This window comes from Ptychodera flava, chromosome 7 (genome assembly GCF_041260155.1).
Source record: "Ptychodera flava strain L36383 chromosome 7, AS_Pfla_20210202, whole genome shotgun sequence".
Lineage (NCBI taxonomy): Eukaryota > Metazoa > Hemichordata > Enteropneusta > Ptychoderidae > Ptychodera > Ptychodera flava.
The window spans coordinates 38,540,014-38,562,250 of NC_091934.1; the positions used below are offsets into that span (position 1 = coordinate 38,540,014).

General features: G+C 34.9%; 1 protein-coding gene across 1 annotated transcript; it reads right to left on the reverse strand.

The window, feature by feature from the left end:
• Positions 1-571: 571 nt before the first annotated feature.
• On the reverse strand, positions 572-20,450 carry LOC139136489 (uncharacterized). The gene is made up of 16 exons (XM_070704214.1): positions 20,369-20,450; positions 14,750-14,829; positions 11,430-11,499; positions 10,697-10,923; positions 9,843-10,043; positions 8,629-8,649; positions 7,541-7,767; positions 6,649-6,850; positions 5,389-5,409; positions 4,640-4,866; positions 4,257-4,458; positions 3,676-3,774; positions 3,215-3,226; positions 2,427-2,450; positions 1,720-1,962; positions 572-1,000 (listed from the first exon to the last, which is right to left on the reverse strand). The coding sequence occupies exons 8-16, from the start codon at positions 6,797-6,799 to the stop codon at positions 780-782; spliced, it is 1,200 nt and encodes a 399-aa protein (XP_070560315.1). The 5' UTR covers positions 6,800-6,850; positions 7,541-7,767; positions 8,629-8,649; positions 9,843-10,043; positions 10,697-10,923; positions 11,430-11,499; positions 14,750-14,829; positions 20,369-20,450; the 3' UTR covers positions 572-779.
• Between the last annotated feature and the right edge of the window lie 1,787 nt (positions 20,451-22,237).

Here is a 22,237-nt window from a genome sequence, read left to right on the forward strand (position 1 = left end):
AAAGAGATATAGAAACATATACAAAAGACAGACAGAAAGACAGAGAGGGGAGAGTAAGTTGTGAGTATCTTTAAAGTAAATAATGAAGTCCGAACTTCTTGTTCTCGACATGAAAAATTTTCAATAAATATCGTCATACATAGTGGCGGATTTTACTGTAACAATGCATATATAATCAACAGAAACCTGAAAGACATTAACATTAAGCACAATTAGCTGTTTTAGGTGTAATTATTCTCGCCTTATGGTCGGAGCTTGATTACTTTTCCAACTCGCTTCGTCTGCTGGGCGTAACAATGATAACGTGTGTGCTTTTAGCTTCCGCATGTAAGTCTCATGTCTTGGATTTCACTTCATCATGTCATAGTGATTTTTGATGAGGGTTAATCTGCGAAGGTTCATGTCTATATCAATCTAATGTATGTTTCTAGACGTTATCTTTTGCCATCTTTACACATTACTTAATGACAAACGGAACCGTTAAACCATATATACACGTTCCTCGTTACCTTTTCTCTCCGGTCCACAGTAGTATTTTGTATATTTCTTTCAATGACTCACCAAACGCATATTTTAATGCTGACAGACACTTTATTTCGAGAAAGAATTAATGCAGATATTAACGTAAAATTTGTAGACTCTGAAATGACCAATTCGCTACAAATTGTTTCATTTGAATTTTCAGTCTTATCCCTCATTTACTTTCATCAATTTGAAATACTTCAAAGGTCACCGTCACCTATATTCATGCGAAGATATGAGTGTTCCATGATTAATATTTAACCGGCCATAACTTCAACTTCACAAAGATGGAGCATCTGTTCCTTGTCTATGAGTTGAATGGACACGTATTGACCTTTCATCGGTGTCTCACAGCCACATCTTATGGTAATGGTTTCCTCTCTCGACATTTTACCGATGATCATCGTCCCACACACTGGGTTTTCTTCGAAGTTTTGGCTGTCACCTACACGGATCTGGGCATTCTTGATACGGTGAGCTGAAACAAAAAGCATTAAAAGTCAAGATATGTGTGATTAATAGTCAAACGTAGGTGGATGAATGCGTGCGAGTTTGTTTGTTTCTTTACTGGCTTTGATGGTTCATGGTCGGTATGATATATATATATAAATAAATAAATAATATATACATATCTATCTATCTATCTATCTATCTATCTATATAATATATATATATATATATATATATTATATATATATATATATATATATATATATATATATATATATATATATATATATATATATATATATATATATATATGTATAAGTGACATACATAGGATGGGTATCAGCTTGTCATGGGAAAATCATAGCCTATCTGACAGTAATAATTTTCTCCAACTACGTTTTACGAATGACTATCATCCTGCGACGTTTTGGCTGTTACCAACATAGCTCTGGGTACTTTAATGCGGAAGGTGTAAACGACCACCCCCTCAAAAAACCCCAAAAATAAAACGAAAAACAAAAGAAACCTAGAATCAAAACTATTATATTAAGACAACGAGTTATAAGGCTGGTTATAAGGTTGGTTCGTATTTTGAGTTAGTGGAAAGATATGTCAATTGTGTAGTGACAAGATAGGCAACTTCATTGACATTGATAGGTAGGTTGGTAATCGGAGTTTGGAGGCATCGACTGTTTCCTTATATCTTATCCCTGCAAAGTCAGTTATAAACGATACTCAGAGACTTACAGCAACAATCCTGTCTGTTGGTGATGACGACCTCATAGATATCATATGTCTGTCCTAAATCCACTTGCCAGTAAGGTTGGTATTCCTTATTTGTCCAGGTACAAGAATTTCCCTTCTTCAAGTCACTGTCCTTGTTTCCGTCCACCGCCTTTTCAGATCCCCCGTCCTTCTTTGGCTTGTCCGAACTCTGATGTGTTGGTCTACCCTCTGCAACATTGTGAATCGGGACTGGATACTCACATGCTGGGGAATTAAAAATAATGATTTTGAGTATACATTTCTAACTTTTCCGTCAGACTTACACCAGTGAAAACTTAATGTGTACTTTTTGATTAAGACTCATATATTTAACGTGTTCTAAAATTGTGGTGATCGAATGTCTTACTGGTCAAATTAGAATGTCAGTAATTTTTCAGAGACTAACTAGGTGTAAAAGTACATATGACGTATACAATATAGAGTATGTTTGCTCATGTACAAATACATAATATCAACACTGTGCCAAACCAGCCTTCTGTGTCGGCATGGCAAAATATATGTTAATATTTGGATTTAGCTGTTTTGCCTGTGGAAAATTTCATTAAACGTTCGATTCGTAAACCAACAGATGTGCAACTACAAGTACAGACGTTCCATTATACATAGGATAAACCTCCAAACAAGTGCGTTGGCTTATCTCAAAAAAAATTGTATTAAACAATATTTACGTGGTAACGTTGGGATATTCGTAGCTATATGTAAGGAAAGAGAATTATCCAAAGATTAGTTTTTGAGTTATTGACCGATGCATTGTACAGTGTAATACATAATAACACAATACAATACAATACAATACAATACAATACAATACAATACAATACAATACAATACAATACAATACAATACAATACAATACAATACAATACAATACAATACAATACAATACAATACCATACAATACAATACAATACATACAATACAATACAATGCAATGTAATGCAATGCAATACATTGCGACACATTGCAATACAATGCAATACAAGGCAATACAACACAACATAACACATAATACGATAAAATACAAAAAAATACAATGAAATACAGTAAAACATAACACAGCACAACACAGTGCAATATAACACAATACAATACAATATGATACAGTAAAATAAGAATTAAATACAATGCAATAAAACAACATTACATTACTTATATTAAATGTGGGTACATTAAACTAAATCAAATCAAATTCCGTTGCACAATGTTATAATTAGAAATATTAAATTTGATTTGATATCAATAATGCCATGGATATCGTTAATGATATTTTCTGTTGTTTTTACTTGTTTGTGTCAAATAAGAGGAACGTAAACTACATAACTGTTTACTAGTAAGAAAGCTGCCACATGTGATTTTATGATAAAAAGCGTTTCTCTCTTTAGCAATTCCCTCTCTCAAAGACTATAAAACAATGCATACCATCTTCTAAATGTACTACAATAAAACCACTACTTACTCTGAGGTTCTTCTGTCATGAAATTTAAACAAAAGACGATGAAAACAACATGTTAATTACTCTCCTAGTGAAAATAACGCATACTGTCTATTTAGGTGAATGCATTACACAGGACAAGCGTGCATATGGCAACGATAAAAGTGTATTTATTCATTTAAGTCTGTCATGTAATATTTGCTTGCAAATTTAGGTATCCATACATCATGTAAAAGGGATATACATAAATAGTGCACGCATGAAAATGTGCGTGAGCGAAAATCAAAAATTAAAAGCATATTACATACATATCCGTTCATACATACAAACACACTAATATGTGTTAATACACATGCGCGAACACAGAGAGACATACATACATACATACATACATACATACATACATACATACATACATACATACATACATACATACATACATACATACTATATTTACGAAAAGAAGACTAAAACATAAGTCTTACGTGGTGCAGCCGTTTTAGGACGTTCGGTTTTTGGAGGAGGAGGAGCTTCTGTTGGAGGCGGTGGTGGCGCTTGAGTTGGAGGTGGTTCAGGTGTGGAAGCTAGGATTGTTGATGAAAGGAGAGAATGACGGTTTCGACGAATTTTACTTGTTTAAAGTACCTAAGAAGCTAAAGGACCCCAAGCATAGTTCAAACTTTCAACTGAGCATATTTGCCTTTAAGTGCAAAGGGAGAAGATATTGCAAATTAGTAAAGATTGTTTACATGTTCAAATATAATACTTCATGTGTTGTTGTCACCAAAAGCGCTCTGCTGAACCACCCAGTTTAGATTCAGAGATCTAGCAGAACTGTTGTTGTAAGTGTTGTAAGTTGTGAGTTCGCCCTTATCAAGGAATTGCTGAATTCACATTTTGCATGCCTCTGTCAGTCTTGTACATTAAGGTCGTTCTAATCAGTAAAGTGGATTTCAACATTATGATTATCATTTATTTATTGGTGAGAGTTGATTCTATCTCTGAAACTTTCCCGTAAACTCCATTGTTCAATGCTTTTGGACACCACGGGCTCGCATATTCTCACCTTCTTTTTGACAAATGTACCACGATTTCTGAATCTCGTAATCGAGAGGTCGGTCGTTCCACGAGAAATTAGACCAGTCAGAGCTTCTTAATTCTATTTCAGCTGACTTCTCCACATCTCCGTCGTTAGGCTCACCAGATTGCCATGGCATAAAGCTTTCATCAACAGCCGATCCATCCGACCATTTGTAACCTTCGCCAGGCTATCGTTTAAAAAAGAGGTAGGCCTAATTACATGTGTATTCAACTATTGATTTGACACTACAATAGTCAGCTACGTTTCAGTCCTTCTAAAAAGCTCGCGACAGTTGAGAAGTCTCCCCACAACATTTTAACGAAATAAACAACATGCTGAAAGTTGGAAAGAGTGTCTGTCTCCCTTACCCTGTAGACTAAACCAACGTAAAGGTTACAAAACCATATTGGCGAACAACCGGAAGTGTCAAGATTTGCAACTTCCGTAGACAGGAAACTGTGTACATCACTTGTATCTTTTGCCAGTTGACCTCCTTGATCTTTACAGTAGGAATCAGCATCAAGCCAACTGATCCGGTTTGTGCCAGAATAGTAACACTTGCTTTGAAACTGCTTCCAACCTGAGGGACATTCACCTGTTTCGAAAGAGATTAATAACATTTCAGTTTAAAAAAGCGTTGAAAGTCCCCAAGTCCACAATTGTTCATCTGCGAAAAATGTACGTATGTATGTATGTATGTATGTATGTATGTATGTATGTATGTATGTATGTATGTATGTATCTATGTATGTATGTATGTATGTATCTATGTATCTATCTATCTATCTATCTATCTATCTATCTATCTATCTATCTATCTATCTATCTATGAAGAAAGATTATAAGGTAGGTAATTCGAGTGTAAATATGTAGAACAATTTTTTCTTTACGATCAAACTGGTAAAAGGTGAAAACAAAACTGCCTGCAGAAAAATTCTCTTGGTATGATTTAATGTTGGGTTTTTAGTCGCTATGTTATGGGCAATTAATTGAACAGTCGCACTTGGATGTGAAGATCTCTTTTTCAATCATTTATGTTTGATGTTACGGCTGTTCTAAAATACAAGTGATTTATTGACATTGATATTGGTAATTTACACTTAGATAGAGTTCTTACCTTCTACCGGTGGTGGTTGCGCTATTAAATAAATTGTGGAGAAAGAACACAAAAGTGTATCCTCAAGTAAGACAAAGTAATATGAAATGACGGTGTAACCCATTACATCGACAAAAAAATTTTCCCTTTGGCCGTATCTAACATTGACTTATTTTGACGTCGCCATTTGTTATATTATTCATTCTGATACATACAAGGAGAGAGGTTAAAGTCCGATTTTTGCTACAAAACCATGCTGAGAACGTCACAAAATGAAAGGTCTTTTATGATTTTATCTAGTGATAAGTCGCTGTGCAACGTAGGAATACATGTATGGTATTCAAGTTAACGTCCTGTGTATAACACTATACGCCGTTAAAGCTGTAATCTTGTGAGAAGTGTCAAACCTTCCTTTCTGGCGAACAACACTTTAAGTTTAGGGATAAGAAACGCAACATACAAAAGTTGAAAAAGCAATCGGCCTTCCGGTTTTAGGAATTCATAGGACAGGTTTTTTACATGTTTGGCGACTCTTCGTTTACAAAATGACAAGCGTAAACTTTGATAGGTAGATGGAAGCTCATGGCAACTTCCCTGAAGCTACAGTTAAAAGCCCTTCCCTTTCCATGAGAGAAAACCTGCCAGTGGCTGGCTTCCCTTAATAAATTCCCGCACAATATTTACACAGCCCTTCATTACCTCCCCTTCGGCAAACAACCATCAATTACAGAAACTTACTATCCACCTCATGAAACAACCATATATTTCTCACATATGATTTTCATCCTACCACTCATCCAAAACTCTTTCCTCGTGAAAGAATTTTACTCGTCGGCCAATAAACAGCTTTCACAAAACTCTTAAGAACACAAGCTTTGTTTGGCATTAGAGCTATACTATTCAAGATTCTATAACATTTATTTACTTACAGTGCAATTTGCCTCGAAACTACCCCACTTTTGTGCCTGTCCCATGGTAAAACAGCAAGAATTGTTACTATTTCATACATTGGCATTGAAAAATGTCATACCAACAGACGATGCGAGGTAACACGTTATCACCCACCTTTTGCAGACAAAGGCGACGCTCTGTGGTACCTTGTCTTTGGCTTGGTTTATGGAAAGTTTACAACGTTCATATGAAGTATAGCATTGCATAGCATCATGAGATCAAGTTTGATGGAAGCATTTGTACAGCAAGAATTTCATCACGTTATATTTCAGTAAGCCGCTTTGAGACATATATAGCCTATAACGCCACTGTGCTGTATTTCAAACTTGCCTGGTTTTTGACAAATGTACCACGATTTCTGAATCTCGTAATCGAGAGGTCGGTCGTTCCACGAGAAATTAGACCAGTCAGAGCTTCTTAATTCTATTTCAGCTGACTTCTCCACATCTCCGTTGTTAGGCTCACCAGATTGCCATGGCATAAAGCTTTCATCAACAGCCGATCCATCCGACCATTTGTAACCTTCGCCAGGCTAAACAGAAGGAAAAGTATTTATTATTTTCAAAGATCGACGAATGCTTGATATTTCTAAAAACTCAATGCGCATTTACTGTCACGCTAAGTATTGAACAAACGATTCTGACGCATCAGTGACATCACTCTGTAGACTATGAAAGCTTTCTATTTACAATGGTTATATACTGGTTGCCAAATGAAGGATACGATGAGCCTTCCCATTCGAAATATCTGATATTTGTTGTTTTACTAGGGGTCCATACATCTTTCTTTGACAATTTTGAATGTGTAATATATACCGGCACTTTGTGTTCATAGCCTGTGCCGTGTTGCGCTGTGCTTTTTGGTAGAGTACTGTTCTGTCTTTGCCGTATGCAATAACTATGTAATATGACTTTTTCACCTTTGATATTAGGATACAAACACGGTATGCTTGTTATTAATTTATGCAAAATTTATGCAATTTAGTGCCCAGGATGCGACATGTTTTTCTTTCAGCTTTCTTTCTAGTGTTTCCTTTGTACAATAATTTTCAACAAATCTTAAATTCAAGATTTGTAGAAATATCGCATATCAAAACTGTTGCCATGGGTTTTAAATAACCCTAGTTATTTCAAAAAGGTGAAAGCGGCTTTCAATACAAACATTATGCTGTCGACGAGAATAAGAGTCAAAATGGAACAAGTATATATAACGATTCACTTACTCTGAATATCAACCCGATGAATGGATTACATAAATGTAACTGCGAACAACCAGATGTGTTAAGTTTTGCAACTTCACCAGACAGGAAACTGTGAACATCTCTTGTATCTTTTGCAAGTTGTCCACCTTGATCTTTGCAGTAGGTATCAGCATCATTCCAGCTTATTCGGTTGGTGCCAAAATAGTAACACAAATCCTCATATTGCTTCCAGCTTGACTGACATTCTCCTAATTTACAATGAAAGAAATGAAAATTCCAAGTTTGATGACGCGTGACGCGACACGCAAAACAACGCTCGAAAGGTGTATGCCAGCGTATGTGTGAGCGAGTGTTCATTGTGAGAATGAGTATGTATGTAGTTATGTATGTAGTTATGTATGTAGTTATGTATGTATGTATGTATGTATGTATGTATGTATGTATGTATGTATGTATGTATGTATGTATGTATGTATGTATGTATGTATGTATGTATGTATGTATGTATGTATGTATGTGTGTATGTATGTATGTATTTATGTATGTATGTATGTATGTATATAGACATATAGATGGATGTATAATTGTATTAATTTACTTATAGATGTATAGATATATGCACAGTATGCATTAATATATAGATGATGCATAGATGTATATCCAGATGCATGTGTTGATATCCGTAAAGATAAATGTATGTATTGCGTGTTGAAGTTCAGCTCGTTTCGTTGGTAAGAAGATTGACTGGTTGCATAAGCTAGGCACCGTATAATCGGCAATATATTCCGACTAGAAAATTATAAGAAAGAAGAAAACAAGTAAACTATCCACAAATCTTAAACCATTGCAATTAGTACACATTTCGTTGCGTTGTTTTAATGTGTTTTTAGGCGACTGATGCCGTATGTTGTGGGTTCGAATCCGATTGAAAACTATCCGTATTTTAATGTTCAAGCAATGTCGGCCTCTTGCATCAGCACTCAGTTGATTGGTATCAAAAGCGATGTTATAATTGTGTCTTCAATATCATTTGAATAATTGTTTATCTGCAATTATTGTAGCATATTGTAGCAGTTAGCCATTTAGTTATCGAGAAAAATCTTCCTTACCAGTTGATGGCGTCTCCTCGGCTATCAAAATGTGAAGAAATAATGGATTAGTTGAATAACATTAAAATATACGCTCTTCAAAATCACCAATGGCAGAGCAGAGTTGCTTTGAATGATCTTAGACAAGAAGACTTCTCGTTTGTTTCTGACGCAGGTGACGGTATCATACAGTTCGAAAGTGAAAAACTTAAAAAGCTTGCTCAAACTTTTCTAAATGAAACCTTCAACCATTCTCTCACAAAATCAAGTCATCAGTGCGCGGTGACGTAAAATGGGATCGTCATCAAACCGCGTCGTGGTAATGGGTAATCGAAATACAGCGGTCCTACCCAACCTGTTTATTCACCAATAACTCTATTTTAAAAGTCTCATTGAAAATCTAGTGGACGTAAAACTTGGGGAGAATGAAGGGCGCCATCTCAGGCTAAGTGAATCGGGAGCATTGATGCTTGTCTAGGGGATTTACGAAAATCGTTATAGGCAAATTTTATCTTTTTTTTATTATAACCTTCTGTTAGTGAGGATGTATATTGTTTTGAACTGAATCATATCAACCCATTGCAGAGGCCGTTTAATGCTATTTTGTCACGAAAATACGCTGAAATCCTGACACAAAATGTGAAAAAACGGATGATTTTTCTCTAAGGCCTTGCGGATGTTCCAACCGTATGCAATATCGCGAATATCGCACTGCTATTTTTTCCATCACCACAAAGCAGATCGTTAAATTTTCAAAATTAAATACGTCCGACGTTTTGTCGGAATGTTTGTCTCCTCAAAATTTCTTTATACCATCTCCTAATCCAGTTTTGATCAGATCGAGGTTGAAATTTTGCGGATACTGTCTTTTCACGTATGCACCGATTTTGCAAGTGTTGTCATGGCATAGTCAAGAATTTATCACGTTAACAATATTAATCTGGAAATTTGAATACAAAATAAAAATGCCGATATTTTACTGGGATTTTTTCGAAAACTTTAGCACAACACCATTTGTAACCCAAAGTCATTTTATAATCAAATTACATAAAAGAATATTCAGAACAGAAAATGGTCGAACTCTACGTCATTAACTCAGAAAAATCATTGATCCGATCAAAGTATGGTAAATAAATAGGGAAATATCATGATTTAGATTTATGAGTTTTAACTTCACGTGTAAATTTTTTTTAACAAATGAGCTTATAGACGAAAGGCTTTTATTTCTAACTCACATGGTTTTTCACAGATGTACCACGATTCCGGAATAGCGTAATCGAGAGGACGATCGTTCCACTTGAAATTAGACCAGTCACTGCTTCTCAATTCTATCTCAGCCGACTTCTCACCTCTCCGTCGTTAGGTTCGCCTGGTTGCCAAGGCATGAAACTTTGATCCACGTCAGACCCATCAGACCATTTATAGCCTTGACCGGGCTGCATTTAAGGTATAGTGATAATATATATATATATATATATATATATATATATATATATATATATATATATATATATATATATATATAATTTTTATTCGGCATCAAAGTTAATACCATTTTAATAAAAGCATTTCAATTTTGCTTACCATGATTTCCATCACTTTCTTTGAATGTCGGTCTTACTACACCTGCCATTGTGAATGGAAATCGATAATGCATTTTTCTGTATGCACTGATTAAATTTTATAAAGTTGTATCAAGGTTTTTACTTAAATTTATTATTATCATTAATACTATATTGAGGTTTTCATCCTTCGAGTAAGCAATTGCTGCCATACTAAACTTTACATTCTCTTTTTTTGAAAATACATAGCATTAGGTGTTTTAATTCATCATGCTTATAACCGTATAGCATTTCATCGAGAGAGACATATCATGCCATTTGCAGGAGGGCTACTGTTTGAAAATTTAAGGTTAATAAATGGAACATTCACTAATCAAATCACGAATCAAAATGCTTATTGCAACTTTCATGTAGTTTTAATGTATAAGAGAAAGATGCTAAAAGACGAAAGTACGGACAATGCTTTCAGTATTGAAGTCTGTCTTGTGAAAATGTCTTTATAGAAGAAGTCTTTATGATTAACTTACCCTGTAAACCAAACCAACGTACAGATTACAATACCATATAGGCGAACAACCAGATGTATCGAGTTTTGCAACTTCCGCAGACAGAAAACTGTGGACATCGCTCGTATCTTTTGCTAATTGTCCCCCTTGACCTTTGCAATAAGAGTCGGCGTCATTCCAGCTTATTCGGTTTGTACCAAAATAGTAACACTTGTCGCCATACTCCTTCCAATCTGATGGGCATTCGGCTGTAATAAATTTATATTTTTATGTTTAATATTTTACCATCTTCGAAAAAACACATTCTTGACTAATATCACTAGAAACACCTTTGCTGGTGAAACGAAATTCTAAATCTCTCTATGTAAACTAGTCACAGCTTCACTCTCTCCTACACCAACCACCAACTTAGTTCGGTCCGGTGATGATTTACATTGGCATATATACTTATATTTAGTCTTATCATTTGCATTATCAATGGTTCAATAAGTGTAACAAAGTAATAAGTATAAAACCTTTGATCACATAGAACATTGGCAAACTGATCCCATGGTGTATTGCTTTTGACTTGAGTTAGACTAAGGATATTCTGTGAATATTTTTGGGCACATCACCAACACGGTCAAAGGCAAAGTAAATTGAAACCTAGCGTAGTTACATTTTGGTGTTTAGTTCTACGTACATAACAACGTTCATGGAGGTATTGATCAAAGCGAAAGGCATGCTGATTAAGTGTCGTAATTTGACACGTTACCTTTGATAGTTACTGTCCAAGTTAAGGTCAAAACAGCCGTCAAGATCAAACATCCATTCATGATAATGGTCTGAAATTAGAAGAAGAAATGCTATCATCGTTACTATGAACGTGATATGTTTTTAATCAAACAGCAAGAATCCTTGCGGAAGAGTCTGGACGATCCCCTCGTTTTCTGACTCTCAATGTATACCTGACTTCAATGGACATCTTTGTATGAATATGTCACCTTGCACAACCTGTATAGCAAAACCACATTAAGAGTCCACACTCAGCTTAAAGGTATACAGTCACATGTAATCTAAATATGCCCATATATGGTCAGAGGGGCGTTCCTTGGTATACAAAATGCCCATGTGAGGGCGCTATTTAAAAAAAGGCCTCCAGCTTAAAATCTGTGACTGGTTAGATTTCCTCTTTCCATGGTAACTGTGGCAAAACTGGAACAGGTTACAGTATACCTTTAAAGACGGACAAGACGCCTTAAAAATGCCGATGAGGTAATAGCCGTCACATACGTGGTATCTTATTTTACTACGCGTGGGACAGCTGTGGTGTTGACTTAATCAACTAATCCGCTGATACGGACAGCCGATTAGCAAGTTGGCAATGTTTGTGGAGCAATTAGATTGGCATGTACATAGGTTTGAGAGGAGAAAAGGACTTGCAGGTAATGAAGAAAGCGGTCAGGCGGTTTTGAGTCGAAATCTTAATTTGAAATATCAAAATCAAGTTTAACGAAATAGAATAAAACCGTTGCACAAGGAACCCCACCACAGGAGACTGACTGCAGTGCCCTTGTCAAAAGTTATTGTACTCCGCGTCCTATGATACCGAAACTTACTGTACGATGGAAAGGTTAGTGATGCAGGTGTATAATAACATAATTTATTGGACAACAGGATCGTTCCTATGTTACATGCACACAAATGTTTTTCACGGTTTTCATAATAGTCAGCGGTACGCCGCGCCTGTCTGTAAGATAAATTTCCTGTCAGAGCAAAGAATTGCGGGTCATTTGCATGACCTGTGTACCAGCACTTTTAACACCAATATTTAATATAGAAAGAGTACGTGTGAACGATGTTAGTGCTCTGTGAAAACAGTTTTACTCAGTTTTATAATTCGAAACGCTTTAAAATACATTTGTAGACAACAACGTTAACGCTTTTAGAAGTAAACATAAGTTATTTTGTGTTCAATTAGTTAGATTACTCCCATACGTCCCATTACTTGACATTATGAATTGATTGTCTGATTTCTGCAATCTAAGGCGCAAATGTGGTCGTTTGGCCAGGGGCAAGGCCATTGGCTGCAAAGAAAGTTAGCCTTGATGTATTTATGGAAAGCCTTTGAACGAATATTTTATCATTGTCACATGTTAAAATCAAGATATAGTACATATTACCTCATTTCGATTTTGTTATGTCCGTAGACAGTTTTATTATTATATTTTGTTCAATCGGTTGATAAACGTTTTAGAACCTGCATAACAGATTTTTGCCAAACATAAAACTTAGAAATGAATTTTATATCACTCACTCTTCGATGATAGGTTTGTACATGCCTAAAAAGATAGTAAAAATGACCGTCTGCCCTTTAAATGTCAGAGAGAGAGAGAGAGGAGAGAGAGAGAGAGAGAGAGAGAGAGAGAGAGAGAGAGAGAGAGAGAGATATTCACGATAGTTTCAGATTTACGAATAGGGAGAGAGATTGTATTCTCGGGTAGAAAGGTTTAACTACATAACGCGAAAGCAAATAATCTTGCAAAGAAGCAATTGTGCCGATCTCCATCCTATCATATTCACCCTAGCATACATCAAAATGTAAACACTTATTATCTTTTATCTCTTAGATCTCGTCATCGTAGAGGTTCTCACACAGCTAAAAAATACAAAAATAAATACACGAACAATTTGACAGAATTTCACATTTTAAGAATCCGTGCTATGGGTTTAAATTCATACACAGCGTCTGTGTCCGGATAAGTTAGCACCAAGCTTAAAGTAGAGACAATATGAAAAAAAATATATTGTCCAACAGTACCGAATTCTTTTCTTTCTGTAAGTTTGACTTTTGATCACCATCGCAAAAGCTGCTGCAAAAATTCCCTGAAAATCATTAAATTCGATATATGTCAGTTAGACAGCATATTTTTACTTTACTGCAATTTTAATGTTTAAATGTATGAATGGTGTCTGTCCACAATATTTATCAAGCTTATTTACTCTCAACTGCAATGTTCATGACCATAATACGCGGTCTGCATATCGCCAGGACTGTTATGTACCAAGGTGTATTTCAAAATCTGGTCAACGTAGGTTTCATTTCCGAGGATCTAAAGTATGGAATGCTTTACCTACAAATATTAGACAGAGTACTACTCTTTATACTTTCAAAAGTAACTTGAAAGACTACATAAGAAGGAATGTTTCCCAGTAATTCCGTCTCTTGTACGCATGTCTGTGATATGTAGTTTTTGTTTTTTGGGGTTTTTTTTTCAGAAAGAGCCGCAATGAAAATTACTGTAAAGTAATTCTGCCGCTCAATAAAAGTGTATAAAAGAAAAATGTATAAATAAATAAATAAATAAATAAATAAATAAATAATAAATAAATAAATAAATAAATATGTTAGCTTTTAACTTAAATCCACACAAAAAGCACACCAAGGAAAGTTGTACTTAGTGAAATTCGTGTAAGTTTTTCACGAAGGAGAAATAAATAATGACTGTGATTGCCTCCACTTATGGGATCCTGTTCTTAATCTAAATGTTCACTAATTGTGAAAGTTCATTATATTTCAGTGATCTTTACTTCATTTCGAACGACTCGTTGTTGATTGGATAATAACTGATTGATTGATTGGATAATGATAATTATCGGATAATGACATATGCTTCTTCAAACAAACTCTGAGCGTATCAAACGTGTATTATTTGTAAAAGTTCGTAACATACCCTGGATTTGCTTCAAGTTACAGACTAACCATCAAAGGCAATTAACATATCGCTTACTTTCAAGCAATTGATGAACATTAACTTCCAGTGTTTTGTCCAGATGGATACTTAAATTTAGCAGTATGAATTTTTAATTGTGCATAATACATCGTATTCATATCATGTAACGCCTTGATCGGGTTTCCTCTGGCCATGCGTATTGTAGTGTTAATTTTTCATCCAAAGAGTAGATCTGGCAAAATCAAACCTGGCAAAACTGGCATGTGAATGATATAATCTCACGTTAACGGTATAAATTTGTGTAACATAATGATTTTGTCTTGAATCATCTGTGGTGAATTATGAAAGGTGTGTGTCTTACCTCTTGTCCCTTTGCTCTGCAACCAAAAGACAAAATGAGGCGATGTGCTGAAATGGTGCCTTGATAACTGTAAAGCTCACCTAAAATTAGACACATATGACGTCATTTCGTGTGGCAGATTTATTTGCCAAAGATAACGATCAATTTCACGTTGGCAAAGGATAATGTCTCTGGGTAAGAATTACATCTGAAAATACGTGTATACTTTTTTATCATATTTAAAATGTGTAAAGTAATTGCAAAGGGTTAAGACTGAACGATGTATTTTATCAACATATATTTTCCTTCATCGTACACTGATATTGAAACTTAACATTTTAAAACGTTGATATCGAAGGAACATGGAAGTATAACATATAAATTTATTATCCAATGCTGATACGGTCGTTGATGCATTACAAAGTTGTTGGATATTTTCCCAGTGCCTTAATGACAATTTTCTTCTTTTCTGATGCCATTTTTGTTAGGAGTTAGACGCGTTTTGTTTTTACGTGTAATCGACCGTAGTGTTTTCCAGACATGAACAAAAATAGAAAATAATACCAGTTTAAATTACTGTACAAGTTGTCACTAGTTTAGTAAACGAAGCGGAGGTTTTTGTTGACCTCAAACGGTGATACTGTTCAGGTATTTTGTTTCCTTTGTAATTAGATGATGGTTTATAAAGTCTTATTCAAACCATAGAAACTTTGGACAAAAGATAAGTAAGTCACATTCAGGAAAATAATTCATAACCAAAATAAAAAAATATATACAGTTTGGTTGTTTATATTTAGGTGGTGAAAAAGTCAAACCCGATATAGTTGTGTTCAATTATGGACTAAGTATCGCGTAGGCTGTAAGTAATTCAAATAGTTATCTAGGTAAAATGAAAAGGATAGCGTGTTTCAAAAAACACGACCGCCCTCGCACGCATTTGAGAACCATTTGAAACATAGCAAGTGCATGTTTGTGGCCTTCTGAATATAAGCAAGGTAAATAGTGCCCACGGTACTTTTCCTGATTTATGCAGGTATTTTGACCGCTGTTTAATTTGTAAAACAAGGAGTAGAGTAAGTGTTGCCATGGTTAGTTTGGTCCTATAAAATTCACGTTGTTAATTTATCGTCTATTTTTGTATAAACTGAACTGCAAGTTCTTGTTTGCTGTCATCGTCGAGTGTCTAAGCTACAGGTCACGTCTGTTTAGTCGACTGTATATACTGCATATATTGACACTCTCATGTCTATAAAAATACAGTAGAGACACAATCGTTTACTTATTTACTGAAGTACGCGAATGTTGAAAGCAAAACGATAATAAGGCAAAAAAACATTAGATTTGTTTCTGGTCACTGACATGTGGCAAAACATGACTGATCGATTCATTGGATAACGACAGATGCTTCTTCAAACAAAATTTGTGACAGTATAAAGACATAAGTATCATTTGTAAAAGTTCGCAATATACCCTGGATTTGGTTCAAGTTAAAGACTAGTCATCAAAGGCATTATCATATCGCTTACTTTGATGAACAAGGAATGAATATGCGAACATTAAGTGCTAGTTTTTGCCCTGATGAATACCTAAAATCAGCATCATGGATTGTTTATTGCTCAATAATACATTGTATTCCTATCATGTGAAGCCTTAATCAGGTTTCTTCTGGCCATGCGTCTTGGCATCCCAGCTAATCCCGAATTTAAATCTCCCGACAACACCTCTCATCATAAATAATTTTAGTATTAATTTTTCATCAAAAGAGTTGATCTGGCAAAATCAAACCACAGCTTCTTGCACGAGAAGTTGGTATGTGAATGATATCATCTAACATTAACGGTATACTCAGTGGAACATGAATGATTTTTGTCTTGACTCGTCTGTAGTGAATTATGAAACATGTGCAACCAAAGGCAAATGAGGCGATGCGGTGAAATGGTGGCTTGATAACTGTAAAGCTCACCACCTAAAATTAGACACAGATGGCGTCATTTCGTCGTGACAGACTTATTTTCAAAAGATGACGATCAATTTCACATTGGCAAATTGGACAATGTCTATGAGTAAGAACTATATCTGAAAATAAGTTGACACTATTTATAGTGGAAAGCATGTGTATAGTATCTGCAAAGAGCTCAGACTAAAATATTTATTTATTAAAAAACGTATTCTTTCATCGAACAGTGATATTGAAACTAAACATTTTAAATCTTGATAATGAAGGAACATGGAAGCATAATATATAAACTTATTAGCAATGTTGATAATGATCGTTAGAAGAATTTTTTTACGGCCATTATGCAATACAAATTTAAGTATATTTTCTCTGCGCCGTAATAACATTTTGCTTCTTTTCTGATGGCATTCTTGGACACAGTAGCGCAAAGTGCCAAAGGCATCCTATATCGCCGCAATGTCTGATTTTGTGTCCGTCCGTCCGTAGACAGATTTTGTTCCACCGTTGGTTCCAATGTCATGCAATTTGGTATTTAGTATTGTCATGATAAGATCAAGATCTGATTAGAGTTTTGGTTATTGTTGGTTTGAAATTAATTGCTCATAAGCATACTTAAATGAATATTGTAATTATTGGCATACTTAAATGAATATTGTAAGTTTGTCGTTTTTCAAATTGTAATTAGGCCATATTTCAAGAAGTACTCAACCAAATGTGAAGTCTCAGCTCAAACAAATACAGACTGGTTTTCTGGGAAGCTGAAGTTAATTATAGTTTCTTTCTATATGTCTTCATACACCGATATTTCACCTCAGAGTAGTGTTCCTTTTCGTGATTCGTATAATAAGACCTTCTTTTTTGCAGTCACTTGAAGTGTACAACTTTTTATGTTTGTAATTGTTTGTTTTACAGTAAACCTGTTTTGTGTCTCTGATTGACCATGTGTCTGCATTTGTCTTTACATTCTTAAGCAAATAGTAATGGAAGCTTGAACTCATGATAAATAAATAAATAAATAAACAAACAAACAAACAAACAAATAAATAAATAAATAAATAAATAAATAAATAAATAAATAAATAAATAAATAAAATAAATAAATAAATAAACAAGACGCATTCGAAAGGAAAACAATATCCTTACGTGCAGATGTCATTCAGGCCAAAAATTAACGTCAAGAACTATGTAGAGAAGTATGTTTTTTGTTAAAATCTCATCTTCTTATTCCCCAGTGTTGGCGTAAAGGTGTTTTGGGGTCAAAGGTCAAATAAAATCCAATTACACCTAAAGTTATTGTACTACGCGTCAAAGTTATTGGACTCTGTGTCCTGTGATACCTCGAAACTCCATAGCTTACTGACGCAGGTGTATAATAACATAATTTATTGGACGATAGGATCGAGATATTGATTTCACGTTACTGACAATTGTTGATTTCTATATTACATGCACTCAAATGTTTTTCAACATTTTCATAATAGCCAGTGGTACGCCGCACCTGCCTGTAAGATAAATATCCTGTCAGACCAAAGAATTTCAGGACATTTGCATGACCTGTATACCAACACTTTTAACACTAATGTTTAATATAGAAAGAGTACGTGTGAACGATGGTAGTGTTCTGTGAAAATCGTTATACTCAGTTTTATTGTTCAAAACACTGTAAAATGCATTTGTATACAACGCTTTAAAAATAAACAGAAGTTAAGCTTATCTGTTTACAATAAAGTTTTTTACTCCTATATGTCCAATTATTTGACGTTTTGAATTGAATGTCTGATTTCTGAATTAAAGGCGCAACTGTGCAAACGTAGTCGTTTCGCGAGGGCCAAGGCCATTGGCTGCAAGGAAAGTTAGCCTTGATATTTTTTATGGCAAGCCTTGGAACAACAGCAAACGTGAATCCTTTGAGGTGCTGCATTGGGGCAGCGTGAACGAATATTTTATCTTTGTCACACGGTAAAGTCAAGATATAATACATATTTCCTTTGTTCTTTTTGGTATATCCGTAGACAGGTGTTTTCATTATATTTTGTTCGATCTGTTCTAAAAAATGGTCAATAACAGATTTCGGCCAAACATAAAAATAAAATTTATATCACTCGCATTTCGATGATGATGATATGGTTTATTTACAACGTGTGTGGTAACAACTTAGCCCGGTATTTAACCACTCTTTATTGAGAGTGGGGATTTAGCAGAGCGGTTCTGTCTGTTGCCTCTCCGCTAGGCGACTGATGCCGTATGTTGTGGGTTCGAACCCGATTGAAAACTAGAAGTATTTCCTACCCTGGGTTGATAGTTCTGCTGGTGGACAGAATTGCCCCCTAGACTAGTCGTTCCGCCCAGTCTAAGCGGTTGTAATCATTGAGAGAGAGAGAGAGAGAGAGAGAGAGAGAGAGAGAGAGAGAGAGAGAGAGAGAGAGAGAGAGAGAGAGAGAGAGAGAGAGAGAGAGAGAGAGATTGGTTGATTGATTGTATTCTAGGATAGAAAGGTTTAACTCCGTCCCGAAAATCAAATAATCTCGCAAAGAAGCAATGGTACCCATCTCCATCCTATCACATTCATCCTAGCATACATCAAAATGTAAATACTTATTATCTTTTATCTAGATCCGGCGATCCTGATGTAGAGGTTCTAACACAGGTGATAAATACACAAGTAAATACAAGGCAATTTGACAGAATTTAAGAATTTCAAAACTTCTTCAATAAGTTGAAATTTATACACAACGTCTATACGTCTACGTTTGTACACAAAGTTAAAACCAAGCTCAAACTTAAAATAGAGACAAGGGAAAAACATGTCTTGCCCAACAGTACGAAAATTCTTTTCTTTCTGTAAGTTTCGTTTGATCACCATCGCAATAGCTGCTGCCAAAATGCCCTGAAAATCATTAAAGTCGATATATGTTTGCTTTTAAGCTTAAACCTCGCACACAACAAGCACACCAAAGAAAGTTGTACTTAATGTAAATTGTGTATTTAACGAAGGAGAACTAAATTATGTCTGCGATTGCCCCCACTAATGTGATCCTGTGCATTAAAATGTGTTCACTAATTGTGAAAGTTGATTATATTTTGGAGATCTTTGCTTTATTTCGAAGGATTCATTGTTGATTGGATAATGACTGCTTGATTGATTGCATAATGAGAGTGGTCAGATAATGACAAATGCTTCTTCCAACAAAATGTGACAGTATCAAGACATTGCTATATTTTGTAAAAGTTTGCAATATACCCTGGAATTGCTTAAAGTTAAAGACTAGTCTTCAAAGGCATTAACATATCGCTTACTTTGATGAGCAAGGAATGAATATGAGAACATTAACTGCTAGTGTTTGTCCAGATGGATACTAAAATTCATCATTATGTATTGTTTACCTTTGCAATAATACATTGTATTCATATCACGTTACGCCTTGATTGGGTTTCGTCTGGTCATGCGTCTTGGCATCCAAGCCCATCCCGAATTTAAATCTCTCGACAACAACGCTCACTATAAATAATTTTAGTGTTAATTTTTCATTCAAACAGTAGATCTTGCAAAATCAAACCACAGCTTCCTGCATGAGAAGCTGGCATGTGAATGATATCATCTAACATTAACGGTATAATCAGTGTAATATTAATGAGTTTTTGTCTTGACTCATCTGTAGTAAATTATGAAAGATGTGTCTTACCTCTTGCCCCTGTGCTCTGCTACCAAAAGACGAAATGAGATGATGTGGTGAAATGGTGGCTTAATAACTGTAAAGCTCACCTAAAATTAGACACAGATGATGTCAGTTCGATTTTTAGATTCATTTGCAAAAGATGATGACCAATTTTACATTGGCAAATGGATAATGTCTCTGAGCCAGAATTACATCTGAAAATACGTGTGTACTTTTTTTAGTATATTTAAAATGTGTAGAGCAATTGCAAAGGGTTCAGACTAAACGATTTATTTTATCAACTTCTAACTTATATTTTCCATCATCGTACACTGATGTAAACTTTACTTTTTAAACCTTGATATTGAAGGATCAGGGAAGCATGAAATATAAATTTATTACGCAATGTTGATACGGTCGTTGATGCATTACAAAGTTGTTGGATATTTTCTCAGTGCCTTAATGACAATTTTCTTCTTTTCTGATGTCATTTTTGTTAAGAGTTAGACGCTTTTTGTTTGTAGAGGTAATCGACCGTAGGGTTTTCCAGACATGAACAAAAATAGAAAATAATACCGGTTTCAATTACTGTACAAGTTGTCACTAGTTTAGTAAACGAAGCGGTAGTTCTTGTTGACCTAAAATAGTGATACTGTACGGGTCTTTTGTTTCCTTTATGATGAGATGATGGTTTATAAAATCTAACTCAAAACCACAGAAACCCTTTGACAAAAGATAAGTAAGTCACATTGAGTAAATAATTCATAATGGACTAAGTATCGCGTACGATGTAAGCTATTCAAATAGTTTATCAAGTTAAAATGAATAGGATAGCGTGTTCCAAAAATACGACCGCCCCCGCACGCATTTAAGAACGATTTGAAACATAGCAAGTGCATGTTTGTGACCTTGTGAATGTAAGCAAGGCTAAATAGTGCTCACGGTACTTATCCCGTTTTACGCAGGTATTTTGAGCACTGTTTAATTTGTAAAACAAGGAGAAGAGTAAGTGTTGCTATGGTTAGTTTGGTGCTATAAAATTCACGTAGTTAATTTATCATCTATTTTTGTATAAACTGAACTTCAAGTTCTTGTTTGCTGTCATCGTCGAGTGTCTAAGCTACAGCTCATGTCTGTATAGTCGACTGTATGTACTGCAATATATTGACATTCTCATGTCTATAACAATATAGAGGCAACACAATCGCTTATTGATTTACTGAAGTATGCTAATTTTGAAAGCAAAACGATAACCCTAAGGCAAAAAAAAATATTAGATTTGTTTCTGGTCACTGACATGTGGCAAAATATGACTGATCGATGGATGGGATAAGAATAATGATCAGATAATGACAGATGCTTCTTCAAACAAAATTTTTGACAGTATAAAGACATAAGTATCATTTGTAAAAGTTTGCAACGTATCCTGGATTTGGTGTAAGATAAAGACTAGTCATCAAAAGCATTAACATATCGCTTACTTTGATGAGCAAGGAATAAATAAGCGAACATTAACTGCTAATATTTGTCCTGATGAATACTAAAATCAGCATCATGAATTGTTTATTGCGCAATAATACATTTTATTACATATATACCACAGTTTACTCACATCGAAGCGCTTGCGTACTACCGGTATTTGCACTGCAGTGCAATACCAAAAACATTATGCCATTCCTTTATGTTAATGAGTATTTACCAATTTTGACCCGGAACTATTTTTGTTTGTAAACACAAAAACTGTCCGCTACAAGATTTCATTTCACTTTTGTTCGATGCTCGTTATAGTTAAATGCATGACATTACCGATTAAAAACTACGACAAAGAAAATTGCATGTACTTATTATAGTGTGAGGATGATTTTTATTATCAGGAAGAGCAGTTTGTTTGTCAAC

Excerpts from the sequence above, each read along its gene's own strand:
- LOC139136489 (XM_070704214.1), bottom strand. The coding sequence starts at position 6,799 with ATGCCATGGCAATCTGGTGAGCCTAACAACGGAGATGTGGAGAAGTCA. Across the intron at positions 5,410-6,648 it reads GTACATTTGTCAAAAACCAG|CGCAACCACCACCGGTAGAA; the intron begins GCAAGTTTGAAA and ends TTTATTTAATAG. Across the intron at positions 1,963-2,426 it reads GAATATCCCAACGTTACCAC|CATGTGAGTATCCAGTCCCG; the intron begins GTAAATATTGTT and ends TTAATTCCCCAG.